The sequence below is a fragment of the Gorilla gorilla genome, chromosome 8 (genome assembly GCF_029281585.2).
Source record: "Gorilla gorilla gorilla isolate KB3781 chromosome 8, NHGRI_mGorGor1-v2.1_pri, whole genome shotgun sequence".
NCBI lineage: Eukaryota > Metazoa > Chordata > Mammalia > Primates > Hominidae > Gorilla > Gorilla gorilla.
The window spans coordinates 128,015,283-128,028,704 of NC_073232.2; the positions used below are offsets into that span (position 1 = coordinate 128,015,283).

The 13,422-nt window shown below is 33.9% G+C and overlaps 1 protein-coding gene across 4 annotated transcripts in view; it reads left to right on the top strand.

Annotated features, from left to right (window-relative positions):
- Positions 1-13,422, top strand: part of ATRNL1 (attractin like 1) — an 853,221-nt gene that overhangs the window by 623,108 nt on the left and 216,691 nt on the right. For 3 of the 4 annotated variants that reach the window (XM_019035499.4, XM_055353889.2, XM_019035498.4), the window contains one exon: positions 7,253-7,360. The exons of the other annotated variant lie outside the window; for it this stretch is intronic. In XM_019035499.4, coding sequence (XP_018891044.1) covers positions 7,253-7,360 — 108 coding nt within the window. The remainder of the gene's footprint in view (positions 1-7,252; positions 7,361-13,422) is intronic. 4 annotated transcript variants of the gene reach the window in all.

A 13,422-nucleotide genomic window follows, 5' to 3' on the forward strand; every position in this document is an offset into this window, starting at 1 on the left:
CTGGATATATTTTTTGTATTTTTTAGTAGAGACAGAGTTTCGTCATGTTGGCTAGGCTGGCCTTGAACGCCTGACCTCAGGTGATCTGCCCGCCTTGGCCTCCCAAATTGCTGGGATTATAGGTGTGAGCCACTGCGTCTGGCCCCTATCCCTTTTAAATTAAACTTATTTTCATGAAGACTTACAAATGGACAGATGTCAGGCAACCCTTCCATTTTCTTGACTTCAAAATTTAATTACAAAGAATTGCCCCTGTAAGAAGTACTATTTTGTCTCCCATGATGTTTAAGTAGGAATGGATAGCATGGATATGTAAAGATAAGGAAGATTTGCTAATGAAGATTGTTCATTTTCTCTGACATTTCCTAAATTAACCTAAACAATGGCAGCCCATGCTTAAAAGGACCATACTTGTAAAAGTAAGGTATATTTTATTTAATTCCTGTCAGTAGAAACCTTTTAAAAATACCTTATTACAAGGAAATGATGGTGATGCTATCAGGTGATGTAGTTTGTACCCCGCTGCTCTTGTTAATATTCACAATTTCCAGAGTTCCATGAGACTGATTTTACATTGAAGTTATGATCTACAATCAGTATGTAAGGCTGATATCTTTAAGAAACAAGATCATTCAGTATAGAGTATAGGTGGCATTGCATATACACCAAAGTTTACAGAAAAAAACAAAGTTTGAGAACCAGTGAGCTACATGAAGAAAACAAATAAATGAAATGTTTCCCATTAAATGTCTGAGCTTTGAACTAATTCTGCCTTGAAGATAATTTTCAAATTCTTATCTAGCAAATAGGAATGTGTCAGTAATTCTAAAGTACTTTTGCTGGCTTTTAGAATTTGTTCCCTTTAGTTTTAAGCATTAATATGAGTTGATTGATTTATTTCTTGAAATAACTTAAGGAAATAGAGTTACATTTTGGTTCAGGATGAGGGGCTGTTAGCTTCTGAAGACAGCAGTAAGTTAATGATTGAATCCACTGAAATTGCAGGGAAATAATTAAAGTATCATCTATTAGTGCCAGGTTCATAGACTTTTCCAGTCCTCATCTATTTGCCCTTTAGAGGTCTGTGATCTGCAGGTTGAAGAATCTCTGGCCTAGAGGTTCTGTGAGGTTCCTGCCAGGTCTAAAAATCTGTGGAGATTGTGTCTTGGTCATATGAATTCTATAATCAGTGTTATCCAGACGACAACAAGACCCTCATTTGTTGACATAATTTAATCCGTTATTTTGACCTTTTGGTTTAATTTTACTTTGAGTGATAACGTATTTACTTTGATACGCATAGTCATGCTTATACTTTCTACATACATTGACATGCATATGTACTATATATGCATGGGTATATACATATATATAAGCTTATTGTATTAGTCCATTTTCACACTACTGATAAAGACATACTTGAGGCTGGGAAGAAAAAGAGGTTTAATTGGACTTACAATTCCACATGGCTGGGGAGGCCTCAGAATCATGGTGGGGGGCCAAAGCACTTCTTACATGGCAGCGTTAAGAGAAAATGAAGAAGAATCAGGAGCAGAAACCCCTGATAAACCCATCAGTTCTCATGAGACTTATTCACTATCATGAGAATAACACGGGAAAGACCAGCCCCCATGATTCAGTTACTCCCACTCGGTCCCTCCCACAACACGGGAGATTTCTGGGAGATACAATTCAAGTTGAGATTTGGGTGGGGACACAGTCAAACCATATCACTTATATATGCTATTAACATTTTAGAGGATATTTTCAAATCTATATTTTAATCAAAGATCCAGAAACATTTTCCGTTTTTCCTTTGTCTTTCCTCTGTCTGGTAGCAGACTTGATGACAGTGAAAGGTAGGTTTAGGTTTTGGCACATTACTGCCCAAATAGCAACCCCAAATTAACTGAACAACCTACCTGGAAAATCTGCTGTGGCTATTTGACAACATTTTGCTTTTGAATAATGAAGAAAAAATAACTAATCTTAAGGTTTTATGGAATCTTGCATTATTAAAGGCCTTCTGGACAGTCACTCAAGTTTACTTTGCAAGTTAATACAAATATTGCAAAAATACCATTTGACAAAGAAATTTCAAAAATCATTGGAAATGAATATTATCAGCCAACTCAGTGAATACTTGTCAGTGTTAGACAGGTAGAATTTTTTTTTTATTTTTAAGTTAACACATTATGTCAAACACAGCATATTGCTGGTAGGTCAAAGATTATAAAAGCCTAGAAAAAAAATAACAACTGTAACCTGAATAAAGATGTTTTTCCAAACCACTCCCATAATGACTAACATCACTATCTAGGAAAATTAACTTCACACTGGAAGACTGAAAGCAAAAGATTTCCAATATTTTTCTGAACAAGAATTTGAACCTTGTTTTGAAGATTTAGTTATATAAAATGGTAGAAAACCATGCTTTCCTAATTTAATGATACTAAAAGTTCTTGCCACTTCTCTTCTTTACACCATCCTAACATCAAAAGAACAAAAAATGATTTTTTACTTGTATTACTGTATGTTAAGTATGTTTGTGTTAATAACAGAAACCCTCTTATTTCATGAATTGTTGCATAATCTTTTCTTCAGAGGCTTTATTTTAGTTTGTAGCTCAAAACTAATGACAAAATCATTTTGAGTGCTCTTTTAATGCCTTTCCAAATTGTTTTGAATATAATTGCTGTTAGAAATATTAATGCATTGTGATGACTTTATGGCAGTTTTTTTCTATGATCTTTGCAGTATTGCCATAAGCTAGATGATGAGGAACAATATGAAATCTGATATTGATTTGCAAGACAGGTCCACAGAACATCCCCATTCTAAAAAAATAAATGTCTACCTACTTTCAAGGAGAAGACATAAATTCTAGAATATCAAAGGACATATAAGAGTTTTAAAAGTTTATGCATAATTAGAGTCAGTTTTATCATAACTTGCCTTTACCCACATTTGGATGAAACAGATTCTTATACTATATTTTATTCACTCATTCATTGTTCATTCATAAAACACTGTTGACTATCAACTAAGTATTGTGGGGAATGAAAAACAAAAATAGGCTTTTGCCTTAAAGAAGATCCCAGAAAAGCATGGAGACATAAAGAGATGGTGCCATATTAATATCACAAATAATTCATAGAAGAGGTGATCATTTCAAAGTTGAGGTGAGGTAGAAGGACATTTGAAGGTGGAGGAGAGAATAGATAGGGAACGTATGCAAAAGAGTCATGTAGTAGGAGGTATGAAGACAATTGCAGTCAGAGTTAGTCACTGCTTTGTTTTTTATGTATGTGTATTTTTAAGGAGTATTATCCTAAAGTCATTCAAAGAGTTGTATGCCTTGTGGTATTTGGAAAGGTAGCTAGTATGAAGTTTGGGGAATGATACCGTATTTGATGTAATAGTATTAAGTTGAAGAATTATCTGTATTCATATTTGATAGAATCACTGACTCTACCTGACTCTACCTGGTTGTCAAATTTAAGCGTAGATATTCTTTTCTTTTGTATTTATTTATTTATTTATTTATTTATTTATTTATTTATTTATTTATTTTTGAGATGGAGTTTCGCTCCTGTTACCCAGGCTGGAGTGCAATGATGCAATCTCAGCTCACTGCAACCTCCACCTCCCAGGTTCAAGTGATTCTCGTGTCTCAGCCTCCTGAGTAGCTGGGATTACAGGCATGTGCCACCATGCCTGGCTAATTTATTTTTATTTTTATTTTTTAGCAGAGACAGGATTTCACCGTGTTGGTCAGGCTGGTCTTGAACTCCTGACCTCAGGTGATCCACCTGCCTCGGCCTCCCAAAGTGCTTACAGGGGTGAGCCGCTGAGCCTGGCCTGATTTTCATATCATTTTAATTCCATGGTTTGTTTTATAAGAGATTTTGAATAGCAAAACAGTTATTATGTACAACAAATAAGATAGTAACATCTCTTTAATTTTTAAATTTTCTTCGCAACAATGTTTATGGCAGTATGATTATAATCTATTGTATTATGATCAATTTGTTCTTTTGGCTTTATTGTTCTGCTGAATAATTGGCAATAGCAGATTAGTTATAAAACAGACACATCTGCTATATGGCTTCTTATGGGTATACAAAATGTTAAGCTTCATTTTATATAAAACACAATCCTGGAAAATCTATTAATTTTCAAATTTTCTTAAGAAAATACGATACAGTTTTTCCTAATTTTCAGGATGAGTTTTTATCATTCTTAGTCACAAATGGTGGAAGGCAGTTCCAAATCTAAATTCATTTTACCACAATAATAACAGTTTCCAACTGTCTCATAAATTTGCAACATTTGTTAAAAGGGAGACTAGTAGAGCAAAATGTGTCACTGTTGCTGAAGAAAATAGGCCTGTGGTAATTAGTGTGCCGTCTTCTGAGACAAAAATAGTGCTTGAAATTTAACATTATAATTGTACCAATTAGCAGTTATTGAGTGCTCACAATGTGCCAGCCTCTGTGTGGAACAGCCCAAGTGTGTTATCTCTTTAGTCTCAACCTTATGACTTAAAGATACTATTGCTATTCCCATTTTATGGAGAGAAAGAATGAGTGAAAGGTCTCAGTAATTAGATTATGATCCAATTGGTGGTAAGTGCAACAGCTGGGATTTAAAACAGGTCCTCTAAGGTATAGGCGTAGTGTAGGTACTGTTATTATTTATGGATGAAAAAAATTGAGGCTTAGAGAGGTCTAAATAATTTGGTTAAGCTCAAACAGCTAAAAAGTGGAGAACTGGTATTTAAAAGTAGGACAATTGTTAAGAATAGGAGAGGAGGGCAGAAATTAGTTGCAAAGATAATCAGGATTTACTCCATTTGATTATTTTAGGGCTATCACACTAAAGCAAGAGTGCTACGAAGGAAAATGATGTTCTCTTCCTAAATTTCACAGTAAGAACATTTGCATTAGTCTCCCAAAGGCAGAAACTCAGCTGTTTCAGCAAGGACTCTCTAACTAGTCTTCTACTAGGTGACACAGAATAAATTTATTTGTCTAATTCTTTATTTGTAACTTTACTGACACACTATATTGTGCCCTAATTATTTCCAGTTTACCAGATTTGCTTTACAAACTATAGTAGTAAAGTCCTGGGCAAGAAGAATATTTTTCTTGTTCTTTATATAAAGTAATTTAGTAGACATTCAGTTCTTAAAAACTGATAGAAACACAAAGCTCGGGAAACAAACTAGAATTTTTAAATATATTTTTGCATTCTACAAATTTAAAAATCGAACAAAAGTATCAGTCACTGATTTTTTTATGAGTTTTTGGGAGTCACAATAATAGATTACAGTCCATGGAACTCTATTTTTTGTCAACGATTGTGAGTTTGGAATATTTGTTGATTTATATTACAATATGTGATATTGAGTATTCATTAATTCTATTTTGTAGACCTTATACTTTTAGATATAAGGAAAAGGCAAGATGAGGAAAAAGAAGCTGTTCATTTTGTCTAGCAATCACTTGTCATATGAGATGCCGTTTATATGCTGAGGAGAACAAATACAAATGGAGATAATTGATAATACAAATCTTAGAAAATTGTGTTCAAACACAAAGTGGAATTTACAATTTTCTCAAGACTTTTTGTACATGAGTATAGGAAGGGTAGATTGTATATTTGTGTGTGTTGTCTGGGCATGTTGGTGTGTGTGTTTTTACCAAAGACGAAGAACCTGGTGTCTTCTGCATTTACTATCCCTTAGCATTTGAGATAACCTTATGTTTGCATTTTGCATAGACATACTATTCAGATCAATTTCCCATTCCTATTGAGAGAGGCATAAACAAGATTCTATTTGCCAGGAGCTGTATTTTTAATAATATAATTTTAAAGTTATATTAAAGTGAATAATTTGATAATTCAGATCACATTCACTTTTTACTTTGAATATGTATTTTTAAAATGAATTTGTTACTTCAAAAAAATGTGATCTACAAACTTAAATTGTCACTTATTAACAGTTGCATTATTTCTATCCCATATTGTCATGTGAATGTTCTCTTTTTAATAATAAAAACCAGGTATTAAAACAAACATTTTAAATAATAAACTGTGATGGCAGTTTATTATTTAAACTTCTGCTTAAATAAATAAACTTGTGTTTAAATAATTTGGCCTGTGTTCCTTTATCATCTACAAGGGAATTTTATGAATGTTCACTCACAGGACTACATCCATTTACATTCAAAGACTCGTAGTTAACATTTTAAGTAAATGACAGAGAATCTTTAAAAATATCTGTGAATAATGAAGCCATTCATTGTGTTCAAGGATTTTGCCTTTCTTCAATAATACAATTTTCTTCTCATTTTAAAGAGTATTTAATTGCATCACACGTCCTATTTTAATATTTAATAATAATTTTATTAGCTGTATAGAATGAGAAGGGCAAGAATTGCAATATCTAGTGCTGGTCATCAATTTTTTTTATCATGACTTAATGAATATTATAATTATAAGGAGAGGCAAAAAGATAAATTAGCTTAGTAGTTGGTTGGGACTTGCTAGTTTATTGGTTTTAGCTTGGGCACAGCCCAGAATAGTCACAAACAGAAAGAAACAAGTATCTGGGGGTGCTGTAGAAGTCCTTGCACACAATTTCTGCAACTTACTAATCATGCCTCATTTTGAATAATAAACAGAGGCTTTAAACAAAATTATAAACACTGCCAATAATAATTCCTTCTGGTTCCATAGCAGTTCACAGGGGATTCTGATGACTTACAAAACTTAGTCTTGGCAGGTATATGTTCCTTTAATTTCTATTAATGCATTTTGACAACTTTTCATTATCTTTTCTTAAATATTTTTACTGTTTTTTTTTTCTTTTTCAGCTAAGACAAAAATCTGAGTTATTTTGAGTAGGAAAATTTGGCATAGCCATCACTGTAATAACACTTTTTACTCAAGTGGCACCTCTCACCCGAGGCTTTCAAAGTGCTTTTGAGTACATTGTATTAGGCCTGCAGGATGGAGGTCAGGGGAAAAGTTATTTGTAGGCACCATACATTTAAAGCTTCTGTGGACATACAGCCAAGGCCATGGGGAGAAAGTAATTTTCATCTTTAGTATTCTAGATATGGATATCTGTATAAAATGATTCCTAACTTTTCAATGCCATTTGTTAAAAAAGGGAACCAGATATTGTTGAATTTCATGTGCTTTTAAACCTATTTTAAGATAAATCATTTTTAACCCCCTGCAGCAACTGCTTCGAGAACGACAGCAGATGGCCAGCCGTCCCTTTGCTTCTGTTGATGTAGCTCTGGAAGTGGGAGCTGAACAAACAGAGTTTCTGCGAGGGCCATTAGAGGTAGGAACAGCGGTGCTGAAAGAGGACCACTGTGCTTTGCATATTTATTATATTGCTTCTCTAATCTACATCTGCTTATGAAGCCAAACAGAGTCTGATTATCTACAGTTGACAAGATTCAGCTACATATATTATGCCATTTTCAAGGCACATAGTTTTAATAGTATGACATGAGCTGTAACCAAAGCCACTGGAGAATCTATTAGCCTAGGCAGGAGTGACAGACTGCTCACCTGGAAGCCTTTCTCTGACAGAGGAGCTGAGGGAATTTAAGATATAGGTATGATCGAAGAAACAAAGCGCCTATATTTAGTCTTTGGAGTACTCTGTGCACCAAGTTAACAATTCACATCTATCTTTATTAACAAAGTTTACTTAGAAAAGGTACGAGTGGAGATGAGTTGCATTTTAATTACATAGCTTCATTTTTGGATGTTGAAAAGTGAATGTTTCTCACATATAAAATGAATATTTTTATTTGTGGTTAATTGCTGTATTATTACATTCCTTTATTGCAAAGGCAGAAATAGAGTATGATGAAACAGAAATCGTTATATGCAACTAAATATGGTATTAGAATCCAAAAGTAATACATGAAGTGGTTTCTGAAAATAATAATCCCTAAAGATGCAAAATTCGGCCAGGCGTGGTGGCTCACACCTGCAATCCCAGCACTTTGGGAGGCCAAGGTGGGCAGATCACGAGGTCAGGAGATCGAGACCATCCTGGCTAACATGGTGAAACCCCGTCTCTACTAAAAACAAACAAACAAACAAAAACAAAAAATTAGCTGGGCGTGGTGGCGGGCACCTGTGGTCCCAGCTGCTCAGGAGACTGAGGCAGAAGAATGGCGTGAACCCGGGAGGCGGAGCTTGCAGTGAGCCGAGATCGTGCCACTGCACTCCAGCCTGGGCGACAGACAGAGTGAGACTCCGCCTCAAAAAAAAAAAAAAAAAAAAAGGGTGCAAAATTCACAAATTCTGATTAATGACTATTCAAAGCATTATGATGCATACTAATTTAATTGTATGTTTATTACTTTTATTTACTTTTATATGTGGTAAGATATATTTAAGTAGAAAGGTTAAGAAACTGTAGAATTGAAACATTTTATTCTCTTTTTTAAAAATGTCTTTATTTGACTAATTTTATGTTGCCATTTTCAGATTTTATTTTTTGTCAAGGAAAATAAAGAATGGAAAAATAGAATCATTCAAAAACCTAGGTATACATATAATAGATTCTGTCTGTAGCATTTTTGTTTTTTCTGAAAAAATAAGACAAAATCACAACTCATGGATGCTACTCAAAGGGTCAGTTTTTAGAGGAAATGAAATATTGGGTGCATGTTTCCCTATGATTTTTAAGACATTTTGTGTACTTGATTTTTTACTACTCTAGATCACAGGTTACCATGGAAGCTTAGAACATCAGGAAATTTGTGTGTATATCTTCTATTTGTTGGGGAAAAAATAACAAAAAAGAATGATTAAATGAAAGTTACAGCAAGTGCTCTAATTTCATTTTGGTTCCTTGTTTCAAATAACTTTTATAAAAAACCTTTCACACACAGAAAACTTAGACTATTTTTGTACTATTATAAATTCTTTTTATCCCCATCTGTTTAAAACATTCTTAAATACTGCTAAAAATCGAGTAACAAGAGAAAAAAAATGTAAGTAATGCACACATAGACTAAAGAAGAAAAGAAATAATCAAAGAACTAGAAAATTCTCAAACTCAAGGAACAAATATGACACAGACATATGTCACCATAGTTTGTCAGTTGCACATTAATAGTGTTCAATAATGTATTGTTAGGTACCCATGTGTTCATAATCGTCATGTTCTATTTTTTCCAAATTTTGGTTCTTTCTTTATCATTGTGAATTTTTAACCTTAAATTGTATTTTGTAGAGTTAAAAAATGTCTAGCCCTACTTTCTTTTAGTCCATATTTTCTGATATTCCTTATTTCATTCTTTCATTTGCAATTTCACTATATCCTTTTGTTTTACAACTATACTTTCTGGAAAAAACTGTTAGCTTTTTTATTTTTTCATTTACTCTGTTTTTTATTGATGTTAACACTGACATTAACTACTGTTCTACCAAGGCTTATTTCAGCTACCCCATTTTGTGTGTGTGTGTGTGTGTGTGTGTGTGTGTGTGTGTGTGTGTGTGTGTGTGTGTATGTGTTGTTACTAGCCTTGCTTCTTTTTGTTTTTTTTCCCAGCTTCTGTCCATAAACTGATTTTCATCTACTAAACAGAATATTGCATATTCTATTTTTATGTTGCTGATAGCTACCCTTTCCTTATCAAGATTCATAGTGATTTTTCCCTAGCTATGCTTTAATCTTATTAAAACATATTCCTCCATTGCCCATCTCAAATAAAATTAATACTTTAGCATGCTCTCAACTTCCCTCTGTTTCTCCTTCCATATGTTAATACCACCTGGAATTTTTATCAAAACATTATGGATGTACTTCTTTCTTTATTATGGCCTATATAAAGAACAATGAACTTTATTTGTTCTTTACTTTTGATATCTAGTTATTTGCTCTTGCATTTATTTTATTTTTCACTAAGATACCCTCTCTAAAAGATTTTTTTCAAAGAGAAACTTTGGGTCCAGCATGGTGGCTCACTCCTGTAATCCCAGCACTTTGGGAGGCCGAGGCGGGTAGATCATTTGAGGTTAGGAGTTCAAGACCTGTCTGGCCAATATGGTGAAACGCCATCTCTACTGAAAATACAAAAATTAGCTGGGCATGGTGGTGCACGCCTGTAATCCCAGTTACTCTGGAAAATGAGGCAGGAGAATTGCTTGAACCCAGGAGATGGAAGTTGCAGTGAGCCAAGATTGCACCACTGCACTCCAGCCTGGGCAACAGAGTAGGACTCCTCAAAAAAAAAAAAAAAAGAGAGAGAGAAGCTTTGTATGGCATTATCTTTGAGAACCTAAATGCCTACCAATATGTTTTTCTCACATGTACAAAACAGTTTAATTGAATATGAAATTTTAGATTCAAAGTTCTCTTCTCCAAAGCTTTAACCATTGTCTCAAGTCTGATGTCAATTTGATTTTTTGTCCTTTGTAAATGATCTCCATTTTCTTTTTGGAATTTTTCAGTATTTTCTCCTTTCTCAGTGTTCATACATTTTTCTCCAATGTGTCCATATGTGTGTGTATGTGTATATATATATATATGTTTATTTCTTCCCAAGTAATAAAAGATACACGTAAATTTACATATTTGCTAGATCGGCAGTTGAGGCGGGGGGAGGTGAATGTTTAGGGTTATCCAGCCATCTGCTTTTATAGCTATGGGATTTCTTCCCTGAGATGAGCCCTATAATTACCCTGTCATCAGTGTATTAGTCAGGGTTCTATAGAGGGACAGAACTAATAGGAGATATATAGTTGTGTATATGTATATATTCTATATATATAGGAGTTTATTAAATATTACCTTACATGATCACAAGGTCCCACAATAGGCCATCTGCAAGCTGAGGAGCAAGGAGAGCCAGTCCAAGTCCCAAAACTGAAGAACTTGGAGTCCAGTGTTCGAGGGCAGGAAGCATCCAGCATGGGAGAAAGATGGACTAGGCCAGTCTAGTCTTTTCGTGTTTTTTTTCTGCCTGCTTTATATTCTAGCCTCGCTGGCAGATGATTAGATGGTGCCCACCCAGAATAAGGGTGGGCCTGCCTTTCCCATTTCACTGACTCAAATGTTAATCTTCTTTGGCACATCCTCACAGACACGCCCAGGATCCATACATTGCATCCTTCAATGCAATCAAGTTGACACTCAGTATTAACCGTCACAATCAGTCTCCAGCCTTAGGCTGGCGCTTGACTGGTTCTGCTGCTTTCCTGCCCCACAGCAGGTGGGATCGGTACCAATCTATCCAGGACAATGTGGACTGTGGCCCATATTATCTCCATGTTTAAAATCAGGAGTGGGAACAAATGACTCATTCTGATTTGCTATTTTGTTGTCTGTGGGGTCATTTTTTGCAAGTACGTGGTATAACATAAAGCATTATATTAATTGTTGCAATTCTTACTATTTTTATTTTTTACTCAGTTCTCTTAATAACTAGCATGCCTCTATTTCTTTTGTATGACTTTTTGCAGAAAAATAATTACATGTAAATTCTCGTTTAGGAAAGGCCTTTGTATTTGGGGATCAAGATCTAGTTATTAATATATGGTATTTTTATGGAAATAGCTTTATTGAAATATAGAGCATATATCAATAGTTCTTATATTTATATTTAATATATATAATGTTCTAATACTTAATATATATAATGCACTGATTTTTGGTATATATACAGTTATGTAACCACCACCAAAGTCAATTTTGGAACCTGTCATCACCCCGAAAGAAACCCTATGCCTTTCAGCAGTCTCCCTACCCCACATTTTTCTTCAGCCCCTGCCCCCCCTACCTCACACCCATCTCCTAGCCCTAGGCAACAATTAATCTACCATCTTTACAGATTTTACTGTTTTGGACATTTCATACAAATAAAACTATATACAGTGTGATCTTTTGTGATTAGCTTCTTTCGCTTAGCATAGTGTCTTTAAAGTTGATACGTGTTGTAGCGCCTGTTAGTGCTTCATTCATTTCTATTGTCAAATGATATTCCATTGTATGGATGTGGCACAGTTTGTTTATACATTAATTAGTTGATGGTTATTTGAGTTGTTTTCACCTTTTGGATACTATGAATGATGGCACTGTGAACATTCGTGTAAAAAAAATTGTATAAACATGTTTACATTTTTTTGGGTATATGCCTAAGGGTGGAATTGCTGGATTATATCGTAACTTTTTACCGCTTGTTGAAAAGTACTTTCTTTCTCCATTGAATAGTCTAGGGACCCTTGTTGAAAATCAATTTACCATAACCATGAGGATTTATTTCTGGAATCTCAGTATTATTCTACCAATCTATTTATCTATTCTTATGACAGTACCACACTATCTTGATGACTCTACCTTTGTAGCAAGTTTTGGAATCTAAAAGTGTGAGTCATCCAACTTTGTTCTTTTTAAAGACTGTTTTAAAGATTGAATTTGAACTTCCTAGGTCTTGGGAATGATCAAAATGTTTAAATTGAGGTTAAAACATTATTTTTCAAAATTCCTTTACATACACTATCTCAATCTCATTTGAGTCTTAAGTCGATCCTATAAAATAAGCAGAGCATATTTCGTCTTTTTTTTCTATTTACTATTGAGGAAACTGAGGCTCTGAGAGATTCAGACCTATGCTGAAGATCACAAATTCAGTCACCAGTAGAGCGAGAACCAGGGTTCAAATCTCATATTGGCCTAAGGGTTTCTTTCCCACATTGCTTTTTATGTATGCTGATTTTCGTTCAAATTGAGAAGACATCTTAGACCTTAATATATCTGTGGAATTTTTTTTGTAAGGAATAGAGTTACTTAAAGTTCATGTAGTATACTTTGATTCCAGGTGCTCAAATAGTCATAGATAATTGTGGATCTTAAGGAAGAACTTTCACTTGGAAAGTTATAGGCTGTCTTAGTATATCAGAGAATTCCAGCAGTTATCCATTGTAATCTAAATGGCTATAAAGAAATCAAAGTGATTTACTAAACTGCAATAAACTCAGCACACAAGCTTTCTTTTATTTTTACATTAGAAGTTTCTTATAAAAATAACTTTTGCAGTTTTGTTATGCTAATAAAGTAACGGTTCTGTAGAAACAAAGTAATTTAAGATTGTTTTATTTGGTAATTATAGTCAAGTAGGCTAATTAATAATTTTAAAGACAATGTTTACAGCATGATTAATTTTTACCAGACTAATTATTTCATTAGTATTCTCTGTATATATTTTAACTACTTTATACCAGAATTTTCATTTTACAAATTTGTAATGTTTTGATTCTCTCCACATATAAAGAAAATTATAGCTTTCGAGTACTATAAAGTGGAGTTTTCAAAAAGACACTGGACAAGTAAGAAGCATACGGTAACCTAGAAAAAATTAATTTCGAGTCTACTTTCTA